Below are 21576 nucleotides of genomic sequence, written 5' to 3'. Positions count from 1 at the left end.
TGTCGGAAACTTCTTTTACACTATTTTTCTTCTAAGCCTCGTAACCAATTTGTTTTTCCTCTAATAAAGCCCTCCTCTTATTACAATATGCTTCCAAACTGTGTTCTGGTGAGTTAATCCTAGGATTATGATCCTAACAATATTCCTCTCCCATCAAGTTTCTATTCGTGGCTGGGGTCCAATAAGCTAATCTCGAGTTTGATACTAGGACAGGTGATTTAAATTCAGTGACTGTTACCATTATTTGCTGCCATATTTATTGGAGGCTGAACTGCTCACCATTTTTTTCTTGGAGTCTATTTTAAATTACTAAAAACACTTGGTCTGCGCTCCAGTGTGTCCACCCCTCTCCCTGTCCCCTGTCCTGGTGTTTCAGGCCTCTTAGACTCTGCACCACCGCCTCCCCAGTTTGCCTTTCCTCTTCCTAGATATTGTTCTTCTATCTGTATATTTGCAGTCAGTGGTATTTGAGCACCGTATCAAGTGCTTGGAAGAAAAGAAACAACAGAATGGGTCGTCACCTTCTCTGACCCCGCGGAGCTTAGTCTAGAGGGGAGGCAGATATTTAAATACATTTAAGTAAATTACAGATATGTACATAAGTTCAGTGAGGATGAAGATGGGGGTAAATATCAAGTGCTTAAAGGGTACAGATCTAAATGCACAGGCAGTGTTGAAAGAGGGAGAAGGGGAATTGAGGGCTTAATTGGGGAAGGCCTCTTGGGGAAGACTTTTTTTTAAATGTTTTGAAGGTTTGGAGAGTGGTCTGTCAGCTGTGAAGGGGGAGGGAGTTCCAAGGTAGAGGGAAGGCAGTGGCAAGGAGTCGATGGCGAGACAGGTGAGGCTGAGGTACGGTGAGTAGGTTGGTGTTGGAGGAGTGAAGTGCGTGGGCTGGGTCGAATCAGGAGATCAGTGAAGTAAGGAAGGAGAGGGGAAAGCTGAGTGCTCTAAAGCCAATGGTAAGGAGTTTGATGCAGAAGTGGATGGGCAACCCCTGGAAGTTCTTGAGGAGTGGGGAGATGTGCACTGAATGGTTTTTAGAAAAACACTTCGGACAGCAGGGTCCAGTAGGGACTGGAGTGAGGAGAGACAGGAGACAGGGGTGTCAGCTCAGAGGCTGATGCATAATTAAGGTGGGATAAAATAAGTATATGCTGATATTCCACAGGTTTCAGCTGCTCCACAATGCAACCACCCTAGGGATAGATATCCATATTGTTTAGTGCCTTACTCCACACCCTGATATTGCAGCCAAGCGCTTCAATCAATCCATGGTATTTGTTGAGCACATTCTATGTACATACCAGAGAATCACTTCATTCTCCTTTTAGGCGAGTTCAGGTTAGTTCCAAGTTGGTTATGGTATCCTGTGGCATGAAATCCATAAATGATATTCTCTCTTTGTCCCCAAACACAGATGCTTTACTTTGCTGGCAGAGAACTGAATTCTAATTTCTTTTTTTTTACGCTGTTTAAACTAACGGCTTTTTGTCTTCTCTGATAACGTGTGACTGGAATTCTCATCTTCAGCTTTGAAATGTTCCATGTGTGTGGACTTCAGATTTTCTTTGGGTTCATCTGTTACGAATTATGGAGCATTTCACTTAGAAAATAAATGAATGCATTTGAATTCAAGACCTACAGTTTTGACAGCAGTGGTCTGGTCCTTTTGTAGATACCTGCTGTTCGTAAGATTTAGGAGATGGAAGTGAAGATGAAATTGGATTATCTTATTTTAGGATATGAAAAACAAAACAGTGCTTAATCCTTTTGTTTTGACTTTTTTATGACTTTAATAGGAGCACCATTGAGTTAAACTGATTTGCAACTGAGCACACTTTTTAGTGTCTGTAATCTCTAGAACTTGAGCCTCTACAGATTAACCATGATGGCTATTTCTCTAGGAGAAGTTTTTGCAATATGTGGAAACTGTGACTCTTTGGGAAATTGGAATCCTCAAAATGCCGTGGTCCTTCGTCCAGATGAGGAGACAAATGATTGGTAAGCATAAAAATATTGTTTTAAATACCAGATTAATCTTTAGGCGTGGAACGAGCATGGGCTTGGGAGTCAGATCATGGGTTCAAATCCTGGCTGAGAAGCAGAGTGGCTCAGTGGAAGGAGCACAGGCTTTGGAGTCAGAGGTCGTGGGTTCAAATCCCGGCTTTGCCACTTGTCAGCTGTTTGACTTCGGGCCAGTCACTTAACTTCTCTGTGCCTCAGTTCCCTCATGTGTAAAATGGGGATGAAGACTGTGAGCCCCCCATGGGACAACCTGATCAACTTGTAACCTCCCCAGCACTTAGAACAGTGCTTTGCACATAGTAAGCGCTTAATAAATGCCATCATTATTATTATTAAGTCCTGCCTCAGTCCTGGAACGCCCTCCCTCTTCATATCCGACAAACAAATACACTCCCTACCTTCAAAACCTTATTGAAGGCACATCTTCCAAGAGGCCTTCCCTGGCTAAACCTTCCTTTCCTTTTCTGCACCGCCTTGACTTGTTCCCTTTATGCAGTCCCCCCAACCCTAGCCCCACAGTACTTACATACATATCTTCAATTTTATGTATTTATATTAATGTCTTTCTCACACTCTAAACTGTAAGTTCATTGTGGGCAGGGAATGTGTCTGCTTAAATTGTACTCTCCCAGTGCTCTGCACACAGTAAGTGTTCAATAAATACGATTGACCGACTGACTGTCACAAGGCTTGCTTGGGAGAGTGAGATCTATTTTTCTCCTGGTCTTTCCATCTATAACTCTGGTTTAAGTTCTAATCGGGGTAGATTCCACTGGCAAACTTCATTTCCTGAAGAAGTCACTCTACAGAGTTCAGTTTTACCATATTTGCCTGCAAAAGTTGATATATTATATGCTAGTCTGTTAATGGGACTATTTTGACCTCTTTCTTCCCTCTGTCCTTATCCCCATTTGGAAGCTAAATCTTCTGAGTTGATCTATTTAAAATGGTATATATAGGAATCCTCAGTCATTATAATGGTGGTAATTCACCTTCAAGACTAATTCCCAATGTTTACCAAATGCCTAAAATTACCCAAACTCTCTCAATTTAAAAATCTGAAAGTTTTTATTTTAATATATTTATTTTGATATGACTACTTAAAGTTACCAGCTTCTCAGGTTTTAACTCGTTAATTCAAATGGTGTTGGACCAAAACTGTTCTCAAAATGTCAAGCTGGGTTTTCAGATTAAGCCCATCTTTCAAGAATTGCTGTTTATGCATTCCATCTTTAAGAGTGCAACTTTTGTACATGTTAACTTCCGCAGAAGTTCTGGATTTATACACTGAACTAGTACTCATTTTTGGTATTGATATTAGTTTTTCAAACTCTTTGCAGTGTTCTTTGGAAAATAACCATTGCACTTAATAGAGGAGAACCGGTTCATTATCGTTACTTTAAAGGGTCCTTTCTAGAACCAAAGGTATGTATTCTTTATCTAGTTTCCAGATTTTAAAAAATGATTTTCTTTCTCGAAGAGGCTATTAAACTGTTTTAGGTTTCGAATAAAGGCTAAAAGAACTTACCTAAAAACACTAGAGAATTCTTTCTTGTATACTGAATTGAATAATCAAAATAGAGATCAAGATGGCATTTCCCTGTTTAATTACATTTTTAAGAGCAAAAAGGCAATTTCATCTCCTGAGTAAGTCTGCAGTGGAATTATAAAAGGTTAGTACAAAGTTGACAAATGCTACTTGTCAAATTGATTTTTAGTTTTGTGTATATTTAAAATAGCCATCTTATCAGGATTGGATTTGATTAGTGTCTAATAATAAGCCAATATGAGAGGTAATGTTTTCTAGCATGTTGGTGGAAAAAGTAGAGCACTTGTTTTTAAATGGTCACTTTTTATGCTCTAGTGGTTTTGCTTGGCTGCACTTAGAATTATATTTAAACTTCATTCAGCTTTTGCAAATAACTGAATTGGTTGATTACCAATGTTTTTTTTTAAGGAAATGCTAATACCCAGGCCATTCTTTAGAAAGCCCTGGAAGGATATGTTTAAATGTTGTCCTGCCTGTGGTTTATTTTTAGTGACAGTGACATTTGAGGACTTACCTTGCTTGAAGAAGAAAAATATTGGGTATCCCTGAATATTCTCTAAGAAGTGGAAAAAAGTACTTACATACCGAGGCTGTTTGGGAATAGGATGTAGATAGGTGGACTGATATATAAAGGTCAGCATAGCCTGAAGTTTTCAATTATTTTGGAAAATTAATTTCACTGAACCAGTGAGAGTATTCTTGCTACTTATGGAAAAATTTCAAGCGGCTCCTTTTTTGCTTCATTCTCAAGAGTCACCATAGAGGAGAAAACTGACAAACCTTCAGCTGTCTTTTGCACCTATTACTTTCCTTTTCCCATGACTGCATTATTAATATTCAGTATATGATTCATTATATAAATACATCTTATATTTACCTTGACAGCAGCCTTACTTCAAAATATGCCCTTTGAACTTCTTGTGTTATGTGTAGGGAGAGGATTAGTTTTCAACCTGGAAACTTCTCGTTAAGCACATCACTTCTAGTGTTCATGTTGTGGTAGATGTGCAATTGTGGACCTATTTCTCTCCAGTTAAATCTTTACCTGAAAATTACCATTTTCAAAGCAGAGAGGAAATCTCAGAAGACTCAGGTGTGAGCTTCCTAAAATCAGACTGTTGTCAGCATAATCAAATTAAGCCAGCTACACTTCTTAGCTCTTTTTTTTGAAAATGTGGAGAACGGCAAACCAAAATGCCTTTATAAAGGAAAAAAATTGGCAAGAAACTTGCTTACAGTAAGAAACAAGGTTTTCTTTTCCCCCCCACCCCTTGTAATACTTGCAAAAGTTTACAGTATGTGTTGGTGAGTGTGTTTCTTTAAGTAGGTGCTCTGTATCGTGTACACATGTACCGTGTGATGCAGGGGCTGCCATGGTAAGTATGTTTTTCATGGACTAGAGTAAATAGCTACGTAAAATCTCATGCACATAGCTAGAGCATGTTTTTCCTCATGCAAGCTTAAATGACACTTTTATAATTAGACTTTGTGGCACTTGAGTTGTTTTCATAGAAACATCTTGAAATTATTTTCCTTGTCAGTGGATAGAAGCCATATGCAAGGAATTCCTTTTGTGTAATGCTTTACAATCATTTACATTTTATGAAGAAAAATAACTACAGAAAAGGAAACTAATGATAGATTCAGTGAAAAGTTGAATTGACACCTACTTTTTGGAGGCTACACTTTAAAGAAGCAAATGAACAAGGGAACTTGGGTGAATACCACAGTATAAATCAAATTTCAAGCTATTAATATTTACTTCTCCAAAGTTCCACTCAGGGATGCATTTTCTGTCTTCTAAAAGAAATGCAGTTTTTCTTCCTGAGCATTACTGAAGTGGATCTTACACACCTGAAACTTCTAAAATATTAAAAGATGTTTCAAATCTCTTGAGTAAATTTAGCCCTAAGTCTACTAATTTTTTTTTATTTATTTGGTTTTTTTTTTTGAATGATACACTTGATTTTACAAAATATTGACTATCAGGTAGTGGGATATTTCTACTGTATATGGAACACTTGATGTAAGGGAGTTTAAAGAAGTTCCCTGGATGCTGATTTGGGGATAATCTTTATTATTGAAAGTGTAAATAAATCCTGATTTTGTTGTTAAGAGAATACCCATACCTATTTATCTTACTTTATATTTAGAACTAGAAGTTGTCTTAAATAGTAAAATGCCAACCATTATTTTCTGTCATATTCTCTTTGAAAGTTTTCTAACCATATTGGGTTTTTTTTCACAATTTACAGTCAAATATCCATAATTAATGCTCATAAGCACCAATCTCTCACAGCCAGGTATTTGCACAACTCTACTCTTCTGCCCCTTATTTGATTTTTTTTAAAAAAATTTTGTTCTTATATCTTTTGAAAACTCCTGGAAAGGAATAACCCTCTGAATGCATATTGTGATACACACTTAGTATTCTGCTCCACCACAGATCATACCATATTGCCCTGGCTTTAGGACATAGATTTTTAAACAAGGAATGCTTATCTATGTTGCTAAATGTTTGAGAATAAAATGAAAGACCTGTAACTCCTTCTGTTTTAAAATTTTGTGCCTCCAGGAATCTCCTTTCCCAGCCCTGGAACTAGAAAAGGTTGCCCTAACAATTGAGGCTCTGCTTTAGTAGGGAGAGGAAATTAAGCCTGTTAGGACACAACTCAGTCAACTACTTCGAATTCATTATTTTCTTAGGATTGTGAGAAGACATCCTTAAGACTCTTTAAATAAATCACAAGCATCTTTCTCCATCATATCACCTTATTTAATTTTTGGCTGATGTTTGGTATTATGTTTTCAAAACTTATTTTTTATGGTGGTGATTCCTTGCAGTAAAGGAAAAGATCTGGGTGGGGAATAGAGTCAGCCGTTAATTTTAGCATATTGGAGTGGATCTCCTTGCCAGTGCGACACGTGCTAAGGTGAAATTTCCAGTTTGTAAGTCTTGGTGAAGCCCTATCTTTTACTTTTATGTTCTTTTTAGTTCTATAAAAACTTTACTTTTTTTTTAATGGCGAAGAATATAAAGTTTGGAGCTGGCTGGACCAGATTTCACCAGGCCCTGTTCCTAATAATTGCCAGCCATCTCACACATTAAGCAAATAGATTTGTAAATTGAGAGAGAAACTAAAAGACTTACAGGATCTTTCCATCTTTTTGAGAAGGGAATCATCCATTAGTTGAACCCCTTAGTATGGTCCCTATGACTACATGTGATGAATACAGAAATGGACCCTTGTGGCCTGAGGTAGTGACTGACAAGCCATTTAATAACTTCCCATGGATAAAATTATACCCACTTTTCCTTTGCATTCCCTCGTATTTTCGGGTTTTTACATTTTTGTAAGAATGTATTTTCCTGGTGTTTTTTCTTGTACCCACACTTTTTTAAACATTAAAATGTAGCACTGTTACAGAGCTTTATCACATGCTTGTAAAAATATACTCACAAACTGAGGACCACCTTGTAAATGAAAGATTCTATGCTCCAGAATATTTCAAGATCAGTGTTCCTAAAGAATGTATGTAGACTTGCCCAACTTAAGTTCAAAGATGAGTGACAAGGCTAATATATAGGAGTAATTTTTTTCCCAAAAGGGCAGAAACTTTCCATAAGTAGGCCTTGAATAGCTAAAATTCATACCTGAATCTGGAAATGAAATATTTTGAAATTGCATTCCATGCAAACCATTTTATGTTAAATTGCAGACTGTCAGTTAAATCATTCACATCTCTCAAATCATGTGGTTTTTTTTTCAGGTTTTGCCTCAGCACTGTCATCTCATTATTGTTAATTATCCTAAAATCTAAAAATCCTGATGTGTTACATTTGTTTATCACTAAAGTTTAGTGTGGTTTAGAGAGAGGGCTTTTAAGATGAGTAGGAAACTGCATCCACATTGGCAACACCACTGAGACAAGAGACTCTTCAACATTTAGCCTTCTGTTTGGTTAGTAGGGGAAATTTTAACCGTTCACTCTGCTACTTTATCAGGCATTGCAGGCCTTTGGTGTTAGAATTGTTAATGTGCTTCTGTCTATTTTCAAAGCTTTATTAAATGCTTACTGTGCTTTTGAACAAATTAAGCAGTTTTCTGGTCATGGACATTTTCTTGAAGGAGACTTATTGAATGTTAGTCTCTGCAGAATAGTGTCTTAGATCCTTTGCAACCCCAAAGAATAAGTGGAAGAATTGGTCCTTCTACTTTAAAATTCCTTAAGAATTCTCTAGTGAATTTGAAAATTCTTGGTTGAAATTTGCTAAGGAACGTCAGTGGGAGGAAATTGTGAAGTGTCAGAGAGCTAAAATGAAATTCAGTTCTTGTTAGCAGATTCTCCAAAGCAGCACAGATTTTAGTGTCTGACTAAATTCGAATTAATAGGCTGAAGAATATGTGACCCCAACAAGAATTGAAATAAACCGTGGATATAAATTCACTGACCTATACAACCAAAGGGAGAGGATGTGCATCACTGTTGAAATAATTTGATTTTTAATCAATTTTATGCTTGTGTTGAGAGGGTTATTCACTAGTCTTTAACTTTCGATTTTTATTTGGTGAATTAAATGAGAAGTTGAAATCCCATCAAAAACTGGCAATTCCTTTTTTTTTCAGGAAGGCAACTTTCTGATATTCAAAGAGTTGGCTGTACATTACTAATGCACAGTGTACTGTACTTGCATCATTCTTAGAATATTTCACATCTTGGACTTATCCACTGGATGGATCTACTCCTCTACTTCATTGGGCTTCCCTATATCAATGTTTCCAGGAGCCCAAAGCTCATTAATGTCTTCTCATTAAATCAACGATCACTTCTATTCCTATATAAATTCATATTGCTGTAGACAAGAAGTGATAATTTCCAAGGTTGCCCCAAACATGTGTTTCTTGTCCATCCAGCTGCTTTCTCTTTTATTGTATGGCATTTAGGCAGCCAGAGTTGCAGACTTGAGAAAATTGTCTTGATGTACGAAAACACATCCAGTCGATCCGTTAATGGTAGATACTGAGTGCTCACTGTACTAAGCACTTCTGGGTTGAACAAGGGGGAAAAGCTCCTTGAGGGGCAGTGACTGTGGCCAACCTACTTTTCTTGTATCTACCCTAGAACTTAATACAGTGCTTATCACATAGTAAGTGCTCAACAAATACCATTATTATTATTATTGTTATTCCATCGTGGTGAACGAGAACTGTGATTGAATTTAAATTGTAAATTCCTTGAAGACTTGGTTAATGTCCCTTATAACTCTTATACCTCAGACCATACTGTTAACCTAGTGTGTGCTCAAAATACACTGCGAATTAAAATAAATTCACCTAGTAGTTATTTAATAAGTGAATGATTAGAGCATATCTTTGCAATAAATCAAGACTACAGTTTGCTATTTTAAAGCGTTTAGAAAATTATACTATTAAAGTCATCTTTTGAGAAACTTTGCTTCATTTGTCTTTTGCTACTTCACCCTCACTCGCCACATTAAAAATTTATTATTTTTGTGACCGGACACATTTCTTTTGACTTATAACATTGGTAATAAGCAAGATAAATCTCTTGGTTTCCTATCTAGCATAAAAGGCAGAGACTTCTAACACCTAAATGGAATCATGGGTAGAAAACCAGATTTGAGAAATTATTGCAGACATTTAACTTTTAAATTGCAGACTCTCGGTGGTCCATGTCAAGTCATAGTTCACAAGTGGGAGACTCATCTACAACCACGATCAATAACCCCTTTAGGTATGGGCATTAACTGCATCTGTTTGAGGCATATGCTTAAAGTTACTAATATGCACCACAGTATGGCTAAGTGGATTTGGATAAGTCTTATTCTAAAGAGTAGTTTAAAACATAATGCATTACCAATGGTATAAAGTTCATTTAGCATTGCATGGATCTTATTCTCAAAATTAATTGTCTATTGAACTTTGTAATACAAAAATTTGAAGTCTTCCGTTGTGGGGGGGAAGTGGGCGGAGTATCTTCTCTCATGAAGTGTAACCTAGGAAACTTTCAATTGGAGCAATCCTAATTTTTTTTTTTTCAAGATAGCTCCTTTTTGAGACTAAGGATCCATGACCGTATAATATTTGTAATTGTATTAGCTTATTGGTTTTCGGATTAAGCTGAGGAAGTTGAATTTGAGAGAGCCTCAATTCAAATTGCCAGACTCTTGGTAACTTTCATACTTTAGTGCACCAAAATGTATCAAGGAATAGGAGAATAAAACTTTTCTGTTTTTGTCTGACAAATTTAAATTTAGCATATCGTGTATAATGAACACAGAATTGATTGAAGAATGTTTTTTTCCGCTGACTTATTGCACTTTAAAAAATGCAATATTTCCACTGGATACATTAGAAATTGAGGTGGTCTGCCTATTTGTCATTCAGATTTCTGGAACTTTGAGACTGCACTTTTCTTCATGCAAGTGGTTTAATTTTTTTTCCATTCATATCGAAGTTTAGTACTTGCTCGATCCATATTGCTGTTATTCCACACCCATTACTTATCTCTAGTAGACTCATGATCAGGGAATTTACATGTTTTTAGTTTCTGGCTAAACTGAAATTTTCTAGTTTGTGAATGGCTTTAATTTCAAACAAGCATTGCAGAAACTATATTACTCTTGGCTGTTTGAGGTGTTTAAGGAAATGATACCTTCTACATTCTACTGTGTTCATTTTGATTTTCTCTGATTTTTTTTTTCCCAGTAATTTGGGAAATGCTCAATATTGGAGACTTAGAATTTAAGTAGTCCTATAATGAGGTTAAAAAGCATCTTGACTGCTCATGTCAACATTTAACCAGTAGAAGTACAAAAATATGGATAAATTCAGACTTGTGATTAATGGAAAATGTTGCTTGTATAAATCTCTAAATATTCTGTACTTCTCAAAAAGCACCATTTCCATTAGAATGCCAGCTCCAAAAAATCTATGCCTGTCAGAATCTTTCTCAAGCTACGTGGAAAAGCAAAGAACTTTGTATTTTTCATATGTTTTAAGAACATTTTGTGATTTGTCAAGACACATTTTTTTGGCAACAAAAATGGGGTTGTTGCAGAGTGACAGAAGAATAGATCAATTTCTACCCAAAAATTGGAACTTTACAACCTGTCATTCTGTTGAGACTTCTGGCAGAATGGAGAAATATTTCTAAAATTTGTGAAAGTTAAATTTTAGTAGTTTCTCACAGCTGTACTGAATATTCAGGTAAGTTGGCTTTTTAAATCTTTTTAAGTTTTTGGCTTTTATATTTGAGAGTAGTTGAGGATTTCCAAATGAACTTCTAAATTTTACTCAGTTCTACAAGGGTGAATAAGCATTGTAATTGTGCCCTTGAAACTATCAATATTTCCAACATGAAATCTGCTTGGAGGATTGTTTCTGCATACCTTCAAGTAAGTAGCTCTGCCATATAACTATTTGCTTTGAATTACAGGGACTTATGGAAAAATATGGCTTTATCCCACTTCCTACTCTGTAAAGGAAGAAAAATTATTTACTGCAAAGCACAATAAGTATGCTTATTCACTTTGGACTCTTTAAATGGGGGAGGGGGTTTAGATGTAATGTTAATACTAAGCTGGTAATTGTTCTTTCTGTATGAACCGTAAGTTTTAACTATATTTCTTTTCCTGTTTTTCCCTTCAATTCTAGAGAATGAAAGCATTATTGATGATGGACAATTTGGAGTTCACAGTAAGTAAGCTTTAGTCGGAATTTTAAAATGATCTGTACTTGTGTGGTATTGAGTTGCAATACTAGATTTGAAAATACCATTGAATACTAACTTTAACCACATGGTTCTTAAAGATCATTTTGGCACTAAAGAGTGTCTTCATAAACAAGTGAAGGAAATGTTTTTCAGTTGTCAGCTGACTAGCTTCAAGTTGTCACTATTTTACTATCTTAACCATAATTCTTAATTAAAATAATTTATACTGCACCTTCAGTGAGCCTCATTTTTACTGGCCAATGTTTTTTCTTGGAAGCTAGGTGCTTAAAGTGCATTAACTCATTTAGAGCACTAAAGTCACTGCATTGCTGTAGCGTATGCACCAAGTAAGGAGTAATGCACTAAATGATCCCTTACTGATACTATAGAGGTACTGTGCCTCCAAAAATACCCACTTAGATCCTGGAAGGATTTTACTTGGTAATGCTGTGGTTTCATTACAGTATTAATAATTTGGTGTGTTGCCTTGTTTGCACGTACAAGACTTTAATTTTTTGAGTCAAATTAAAGTATTAACTTTAGGCTTATACAATGCAACATGAGTAAAGTTTGACAATGATGTCTTGGTGGGTTTTCAGTGACAATCTGCAAGGAATTTAAGCATGATAAACTGTTGATAAGATAGCAGGATATTATGATGTCATTGCACACTCTAGCTGAGATAGGGGACCATGAAAATGATGGAACTTGTTGCAGTCTTAGATTGCGTATTGGGAATATATTTTTTTCTTTGGGTGCATCCCCTGGCACACTTCTGAAAAGCATGTGATTTATGCTATTTAATGTAGATAACATTGATTTATCTTTATTTTAGAACATAACTATTGTAATGTGACCTAGTAAATTGCTTGGACAAGAAGTATCATCTTTTAGAAAGTCTTGGTTAAAATTAGCAGGTCTTTGCATATTCAGAATGACTACCTGGAAATATTTAGCTTTATTACCAATTAGCTACATCTGAAATGAACAACAAGTTCTGATTGTACAATCTCATAAATTCATAATTTTGGCGTGTTTCCACTGGGGGTATGGTCATTTGCCTTGGATTTCCTCCTTGAGCAGGAAATGCTCACTGGCCATTTCTTTTCCCCTCATGTGGTTCTGGGAGAGGGAATTTCGTTCTCACTTTTTTTTCTTCTTTTGTCTCCTCTCCATAAAGACTTTTGGCAACCACAATCCCCAGAAGGAGTTATGTGAGCAAAACCCTACAACAGCAAGGAGATTTGAGATATTGTAGTAAGGGCACTATAATAACATGCTGTGATCCTGCAGTGCTCCAAAACAGTCCTAATTTAAAAAAAAATATGGCTATCCCTGTTAAATATCCAATCTGTGCTTGGAGTATTGTTGTTGTTATTATTATTAGTAGGAGATTTCCCCCTACAGTTTCAGGATAGTCCTCAAACAGTGTCTCCTCATTAAAGGGCTGCCATTTATTTCTTTATTCCTGAGAGCTTCTTAAATTCCACTCGAAGATCAAATCAAATGGCTTTCTAGTGTCATGAACCCATGAATGTATATCATATTGGAGAGAGCATGAGAAACGTATAGGTTGCTTTTATAATAGCCAGGCCTTCTGCCACCTGGGGCTTTATATTTTCTTAAATGTGTTCACTTCTGACACCCCGCTTCAAGATAAGTAAATTAAAACATTCGTTGAATGTGTTAATGCAATCATTCCCTTTCTCCTTTGGTTCTCATAATCTGACCGCCTAAAACAGTAGTGACTTCAACACATTTTGGATTATTTCCCCCTTCTATCACAAATTGGTAATGACAAATATAGACTGATTAGTTTGTTTAATGCTTCACCTCGGTGTGAGAAGCAAAATTGAACAGGTCTTTAAGGATCGACCTTATGATTACTTGAACCTTTAACTCTGGCTGCTAACATTAGTTGTCTGCCCAAAACATGTATTGCTTTCCAGTGGACTGTTAAATAGTTTGTGTACTGGTACATGGAAGGACATTTTGTTTGGGCCACATGCTGGTGACAGTTTTGGTTGAAAGAAGTAAAGCCAATAGCATATGGACTACCCCATTATTTTAAAATGGTATAGTATTACAATTGTCAATGCATGTTGCATTTAAACATCTTTAAGATTGCTTCTTTTTTTTTTTTTTAACAATTACTACTCTTCATCATATTTACTTTGCCAGACGGTGTTGAAACTCTGGATTCCGGATGGCTGACGTGTCAGACTGAAATAAGATTACGTCTACATTATTCTGAAAAACCGCCTGTCTCGATAACCAAGAAAAAATTTAAAAAATCTAGGTTTAGGTATGGCCACATGTTCGTCAGAGGGTGCAAAAATTTGTTCTTGTAAATTAGTTTTAATTCCATCACTAATGCTTTAGCAATCAGACCAATTTGGTACTCTGAAGACAAAACTTCTGTTAATGATATAATTACGGTATTTAAGTGATCCTGTGTGCTGAGCACTGAGGTAGATGCAAGAAACGCTTACAGATGGCCTTCATATGAAGCCCTTTTATGTGATGATACTGAAATCACTGTAAATAGTTGAACACACTGGACCAGAATATTTTCTTCTGGTAGTAACTTGGGTCTCAAAGTGAAATGAGTGGTAAAGCAGGAAAAATATTTTAGCCTGCTCTATCTGTTTATTTTAGGAGAGTTTTATGGAAACTCTTAGAATTTGGGATTTTTGGTTTACTAATAAGCCCATTCTTTTTTTTTAAGGCAAAATTAGAATTAATCAGTCTTAAAGTTGATAGTGTAAACGGCACTTCTAAAGTTTTCACCTTTTCATCATCTTATTCCAAGTTGGAAGTGTCCGTTCCCTTCCATATAATAAAGGAAGAGGTTTCTCTTTAGAGGATTTAATATTCCTTGTGATTGTAAGAAAGCTGTTTCCACAAAGTTTTTTGACTTTCAGAAAATTTAGCAATATTTGGTTCACTTGTAGAAGGGGAACTACTGTCTAGAATTTTTGAGGCAGTTACCCATAAAATATTTTGTCGATTTAAGCTTTGTTGCTATTTTGGAAGTTCTTAGGTACTTTCTCAGTATCATTTAAAAAAAAAAAAAAAGACTTTCAAAATGGCATGTTTGGTGTGTAGCAGAATTGGTTTGGAATTGTGAAGGACAGAACCAAATAGACTACAATCAGCCACAGAAAACTTTATCAAAAAATTGAAAAGATTTCAAGGACCCTTTTTGAGTAGGGTGCCCGCTTTTGAGCAGACCAACTATAAGGAAAACATTGGGTTTAATAACGAGTAAGTTATTTGATTACAATTATACTCAAACTTTGGATGCTTTATAGCTACTGGGCTAGGAAACGAGCTCTGGGTAATTACAGAAAAGTGTTCCTTTAAGCCATGTACATCATAGAATGAACATAAAATATTACACACTTCAATCAGTTCATTAGAGTTGTAGTTACAGTTCTGTTTGTTTTTAGTGGCATTTGTTAAGCGCTTATTACGTGCCAGGCACTGTACTAAGTGCTGGGGTAGATATAAGCTCATGTTGGAGAGAGTCCATGTCCCACCTGGGGCTCACAGTTTTAATACCCATTTTACAGAGGAGGTAACTGAGGCACAGAGAAGTGAAGTGACTTGCCCAAGGTCACACACCAGATGTGGCAGAGCCAGGATTAGAACCCAGGTCCCCTAACTCCAGGTCCGTGCTCTTTCCACTAGGCAACCCTGCTTCTCATAGTCTTATTCTTCATAGTTGAACTCTTGTCGTAATTTCCTTTGACTCAGAAGTTTTCTGCAAATAGATTGGTGCAGCAATAGGGAGATGATCTGGTTGACATTTTGTATTGAAACTCTTCCAGTTACTTGTTGGAATTGTTTGGTGTCATTGTGTCAACCCATTTTGACAGAACCCAAGGTGCTTATATTTTTATATATTTGGTATTTATGTGCGTGCTAAGGAGCTGGGGTCCATCGATACAAGATGATCAGGTGGGCCACAGTTCCTGTCTCAGTTGGGGCTCAGTCTTAATTCTCATTTTACAGTGAGGTAACTGAGGCACAGAGAACTGAAGCGACTTGCTTAAGGTCACACAGCTGACGAGTAGAGGAGCCAGAATTAGAACCCAGGTCACCTGACTCCCAGATCCTTAGTCTTTCCACTAGGCCACACTACTTCTCGGTGTCATAAAGTACTTCACTATACATAGGGCCGTAAGTACTTCACTTTGTAACATTTTTGAAGTGGTTAAATGCAAAATTCTGATCTTATGAATATGAAACCCGTAGCTTTTATTAAGCAAATCACATATAGTATGTTTGATATCCACATTAAGATTGCAGTCTTTGACTTTATGACCATACATATAGTCTCTTATAAGTCTTATCCTCTGGTGTAGAAATGGGACTAAGCAGATGAAGGGTGTGTAAAATAAAGAATTAGTCTGAATTTAAGTGTGCTATCACAGGGGTTCTGATCATTAAAAGCAGCGCTCTCTGAAATGAAACTCACTTTAAGCAACCCTGTTAGGTTCTTCTGTTTTAGAAGTACTCTTGTAAATATTGTTTGACACACCTGAATAAAAAAAAATACTATTCAGTGTCAACTGCTGGGTAACTCAGAAAACCTAAATTAAATGGTATTTTAACTCACCTAATCCGTGCGTCTCAATTTGGATACAGGGACACTGAGTATATCTTGATGCCATTTGAGGAATTTAAATAAATATTTTGATTCTGAGAGCCTACAAAATAATATAGAGCTCAAGTAAAGAAATTATCATTCTGAATTTAATATTTCACTTGCATTGTAGGGTGAAGCTCACGCTAGAAGGTCTGGAGGAAGATGAGGATGATCTAGAGAAACCATCTCTCACTGTTCTTCAGAAGATGTCAAATACTCTAGAGATATCTCTTGTAAGCGATAATGAGTTTAAGTCACGGCATTCTCAACCAGAATGTGGTTATGGACTACAGCCAGATCGGTGGACCGAATATAGTATACAGACTATGGAGCCAGATAACTTGGAATTAATCTTTGACTTTTTTGAGGTGAGTTGCCGCTTCAAATTAATTTCTCTGAGGAAGCGTGAGGTCGGTGAAGAATCCAGTTGCAGTTTTCTGTTTTACTTCAAGCATTTTTATAGATGCCATATTTTTAAAGAATTCACCCTTTTCAGACTACTTTCCAAAGGACTAAAATACTATTTTCATGACAATGAAAATGCTTAAAAAGTAATTCCTCCTACTGGTTACTCTTTCCGCTAACACATGTTTACTGTCATTGGTATTATTACAGTGAATAAACATATAAGAAATACTATTTCTGGTTCAGATTAATGGTCTATAAAACCTAGTATTTTGTCTCTGACAGAGGCAACAGAATAATGATTGGAGGAATTTCTGATGGGTTCCTCTCCTTGACATCTAACCAAAAGGGTAGAGGTGTGCCAAATAACATTCTTAACATTTCCTCCGCATCTGTAATTCTGTTAATAAATTATAGACTGCTTAAGATGCTTTTGTTTTTCAGCCTTCAAACTTCTCAAGGTAGCAAATCCGTATACTTAATTCTTGCTATATGAAGAAGTTTTCTTGGCTCATTTTGAAATTGTCACTTTCTGTGACTAGAGGAGCCCAAGTGTACTGAGTCCCAACCTTAGGCCCATAGCACTTACATTATCTATAAATTATATATTATAAATGATTTATATTCATGTATGTCTCCCCCTCTAGATTGTGAGCTCATTATGGATAGGGAAGGGAATGTGTCTTCCAACTCTGATACATTGTACTCTCCCAAACGCTTAATACAGTGCTCTGTGCACAGTGAGCGCTCAGTAAATATCATTGATTAATAGAGCAATTTAGAAGGACTAGCTTTCTAGAAGTATAGGTGAGACAACTTTACACACCTGGCAGGTTAAAAAAAAAAATGTATGTTTCCTAGTGGGAGTTTTGGGGAAAGAGGATCAAAAACACTTTTTCTGGGCAGATTGACACAGAAGGATAACCCTTCTGATGAAGTAGTTAAAGGCTGAGTATTTTTCCCTCTAGTTATCATTAACGGTATACCTTGTTGCCCTGGCTTTAGTCTGGTCGCATTTTCCTTGGAAGCCCCACCTGCCGAAAACCAACTATACTATATTTTACAGATCCAGACAGTTTGTTTGCCTCATTAGAATACTTTAACATAAAAGAGCAGAATTTTAGTGTATGTCCACAGTCCGTTTAATCCCTCCCCTGCTATTTCTTGTTGCAGATGTTAACCTGCAAACTGATTTTGGGGTAAATAATTACATCAGGGTAATTTAATGACTAGTATTGATCTTTTGTAAATACAAAATGGTGTTCTGCAAGAACTCTTCTATCTTTTTATTGTACGATAAAAACACCTTAATTACCTGGAATCCTAAAAAAATAAATTGTGGTTGGCAATTACTCATAACCTTGAGCATACAGCATCCACAGGAAAAGTTGCCTTTTATGAAAACAAAATTATTGGGCCCATAAGAAATGCAGTTAAAAGAAAATAGTTGTAGCAGCTGCCTCTTCATCTCAAGAATCCCCACCTCTGTTTTCCCTCTTTACAATTGCCCAGGCTTTGTGGTAGCTTCTCCAATATTTAAGACACAAGTTAACTGTCTGTAATCAAACATATCTAATTTTAGGAAGATCTGAGTGAACCAGTAGTGCAAGGAGATGCTCTTCCAGGCCATGTGGGGGCCGCATGCCTCTTATCATCTACTATTGCAGAAAGTGGGAAAAGTGGTGGAATCCTCACACTTCCGATCATGAGCAGAAATTCAAGAAAAACCATTGGCAAAGTTAGAGGTATGATAGTACCCCAAAATTATTTGGCATTTAGCCAAGGTAATCTTAAATTGGTTACAGGATAACTTGATTTTACATCACGGAATTTGGAGTAGTAAGTAGTGTGTTTTTTGTTTTGTTTTTGTTGTTGTTTTTTTAAAAAGGTTCAGGAAAATTTGAATTTGTGATTTTGATGCTAACTTTCATAGTTCGCCAACATCTGATCAAAGCAGTAACAATTCAAATGAGGCTCTTACTCTGCCTTCATGTATATCCAAGAAAAGAGCTATATTTGTTATCTTCTACTTAAAGTCCAGAAAGCAGTACCCCTGGAACTATATTAACTTGTGCTGGCTGGTCTTTCCAGATTAAATTGTGATCTATTATGCTGTATACTGCTGTGATTTCCCTGATGTCTACTCTCTCCCCACCACCAGTTGTTTAGCACAGGTCTGTGCACATAGGTGTTGGCAAATGCTCTTGATGATTAGGAGATAATTACAAAGTACACATTTAGTTGTAAAAATCGCTGCATTTATTTATGTTCAGTTGAAGCAACTGTTGATTTTTCTCTCTTTTTTTCAAATAGTTGACTTTATAATTATTAAGCCATTACCAGGATACAATTGTGATATGAAATCTTCATTTTCAAAATACTGGAAACCAAGGATACCTTTAGATGTTGGTCATCGGGGTGCAGGAAATTCTACAACAACTGCCCAGTAAGTTGTAAATGTTTTATATTGCCTTTAGTGTATTTATTTACATTGACATGTAGTCTGTAGCTTGCATCAATTATAAGTATTTCCATTTCTTTATGCATTTATATATATGTAGAGCTAATGATGCTATTTAAAATCACTTGCCTGTGGTTAATGATTTTTTACTATTTACTGATGATTATTTCCTGTCTCTCTTTTCAGACTTGCTAAAGTTCAAGAAAACACAATTGCTTCTTTAAGAAATGCTGCTAGTCATGTAAGTCAAATTTCCTTAATCACCTGTGAATTCTTTTTGTTAGGGGTTAGTAAAGTTAAGCATTTCAAGTGATGATCTGTTGGAAGGGAAGAACAGAAAAATCATCTTCCTGAAAATAAAGTTGGAAAGATTAGAAATGTATTGTTTCAGAAATATACTGAAAAGTGTAAGATTTTGTTCTCTTACCACCACCTAATACATCTCAAGTATATGTACACAGAGAGCTTACAAACACCTGCAAAATAATTACGAAATGGCGTATAAATTTAGATATCCAAAGTAGAAAATATGAACATGCCAAGTATGTAGTTTGGCACTTCCTCCATTCTTCTATTTTCAGTTAAGATCTAGCATGCTATGCTTTTTCACAACCAGATTGTTGTGACTTTTAGCAGAGGGCCTAGCGATAAGACCAGGTACCTGGGAGTCAGAGGACCTGGGTTCTAATTCCGGATCCCCCAATGGCCTGCTGTGTAGCCATGGGCAAGTCACTTAGAGTCTCTTTTGTCTGTTTCAACTGTAAAATGTGAATTAACACTTATCCTCCTTTCTACTTAAACTGAGAGCCCCATGTGGGACAGGGATCGTGTCCAACCTGATTAACTTGTATCTACCCCGGCACTTAGAACAGTGCTTGGACATAAAGTAAGTGCTTAACAAATACCATAATTTTGTTTTACTTTTTGCACAATAGTAACATAAACACCTACGCTTTTTTAATCTTTCAGGCCTCTCAACCTCCTTTTTGTCTTCCCCTCAAGCTTTTATTTGAGAGGAAGAGAGAAAATAACTTCACTATTAAAGTTATCATTTTGTAAAAATGTTTAGATACAGGGTAACAGGAATGTGTTTCCTCATGTTGACAGTCCGTCAAGGAGGACCCTTTTTTCTCTTTTTCAGTGTCATTCCACAATTACGGAGATGAGCCTTTTAAAACGTAGTTTGCCAGGTTTTACACTTATCATCATCATCAATCGTATTTATTGAGCGCTTACTATGTGCAGAGCACTGTACTAAGCGCTTGGGAAGTACAAATTGGCAACATATAGAGACAGTCCCTACCTAACAGTGGGCTCACAGTCCAAAAGGAGGAGACAGAGAACAAAACCAAACATACTAACAAAATAAAATAAATAGGATAGATATGTACAAGTAAAATAAATAAATAGAATAATAAATATGTACAAACATATATACAGGTGCTGTGGGGAAGGGGGAGGGAAGGAGGTAAGATGGGGGGATGGAGAGGGGGACACTTAGAATTAATAAATGATTTTTAAAGTGGTTTGTTTGGGTGGTGGGAATGTAAGGATGTCTGATTAATAAAAAAGCTTCTCTAGAGCTATACTAAATGTTTCTGAAAGTAACTACATACTGAATATTAGTTTAGGCGTAATTGAGTGGCAAACCTTGCCACAAAATGATTCTTTAATAATCTAGAAAATAAATCCAGTTAAAAAATTCCAGCTATTATACCTATTGTTTCTAATTCATATTTTGCCTCTTGTATACAGATTTCCCTTGCCAACTGCAAGGGTTAGGCTCTTAAAAGTACTGGCAGTTGGTAAGACTAAAGGCTTACGGAATAAAGGGTGTCGGGATGGCTTGTCTCAGATTGTCGGAAAACCAACAAGCAACAGCTTTCTAAGCCACATTTAAATCAGGCTGTAGTCTCGCTTGCCTCATTTGCTATTGGGCACTCGGATTCCATTACAGTAATAGTAGTTCTGGCATAATTCAGGGTCCTCAGATCTAGCTGTTAAAATGTACGTTGCCAGTAAACTTAGTCATAGCATTGGACAGTGAATTTTGAACCATTGCGATGAAATTGACCAATAAACTGATGCAGTGTATGTCTACTGCTATTTTTACACTGATACAGGGATGAGAGGGACTCTGCATCCCAAGTGCCGAGGCAGCAGGGGACGGGGGTACAGTAGTCCCTTGGCATTTGCCCATCTTTTGCTTATCTCTTTGCTGTTGGTTGGACTTTGCTCATTGCCGTGGTAAATCCCGGCCCAGCCCTCGCGCTTCCTGCTCTCTCTCCGGTTGCCATATCCCCAGCCCTCCCCACCCGCTGCGAAGGCCAGATGGCTGAGTTGTTGCATTTACTTTCCCGTGCTCTATATGCAGATGCTGTACTTGTGCCGCCGAGCATCGCTGGTGGAAATCCAGACATCAGGGTGACTGCATCCATCTCAGTCTCATCCTTGCCTGCTGTAACTCTGCCCTGCAACAAGGCATCTCCACCCTTTTCTAAAAATTGCACATTTTTTTTTAATGGCATTAAGCGCTTACTATGTGCCAGGCACTGCACTTAGCGCTTGGGATAGGTACAACCTTAATCAGGTTGGACATAACCCATGTCCCACATGGGGCTCACAGTCTTAATGCCCATGTTATAGATGAGGGAACTGAGGCATAGAGAAGTTGCTTGCCCAAAGTCACACAGCAGATAAGTGGTGGAGTCGGGATTAGAACCCAGGGCCTTTTGACTCCCTGTG

General features: G+C 36.8%; 1 protein-coding gene across 1 annotated transcript in view; it reads left to right on the top strand.

The window, feature by feature from the left end:
* GPCPD1 (glycerophosphocholine phosphodiesterase 1) overlaps nt 1–21576 on the top strand; it is a 49132-nt gene that overhangs the window by 11233 nt on the left and 16323 nt on the right. The window contains exons 3-11 of the mRNA XM_038751274.1: nt 1905–2001; nt 3366–3450; nt 9256–9331; nt 11254–11295; nt 13493–13616; nt 16096–16333; nt 17953–18115; nt 18684–18816; nt 19018–19072. Coding sequence (XP_038607202.1) covers nt 1905–2001; nt 3366–3450; nt 9256–9331; nt 11254–11295; nt 13493–13616; nt 16096–16333; nt 17953–18115; nt 18684–18816; nt 19018–19072 — 1013 coding nt within the window. The remainder of the gene's footprint in view (nt 1–1904; nt 2002–3365; nt 3451–9255; nt 9332–11253; nt 11296–13492; nt 13617–16095; nt 16334–17952; nt 18116–18683; nt 18817–19017; nt 19073–21576) is intronic.

Source organism: Tachyglossus aculeatus, chromosome 9 (assembly GCF_015852505.1).
Source record: "Tachyglossus aculeatus isolate mTacAcu1 chromosome 9, mTacAcu1.pri, whole genome shotgun sequence".
In the NCBI taxonomy this organism is placed as follows: Eukaryota; Metazoa; Chordata; class Mammalia; order Monotremata; family Tachyglossidae; genus Tachyglossus; species Tachyglossus aculeatus.
This window is presented reverse-complemented; position numbering and strand designations above follow the sequence as displayed.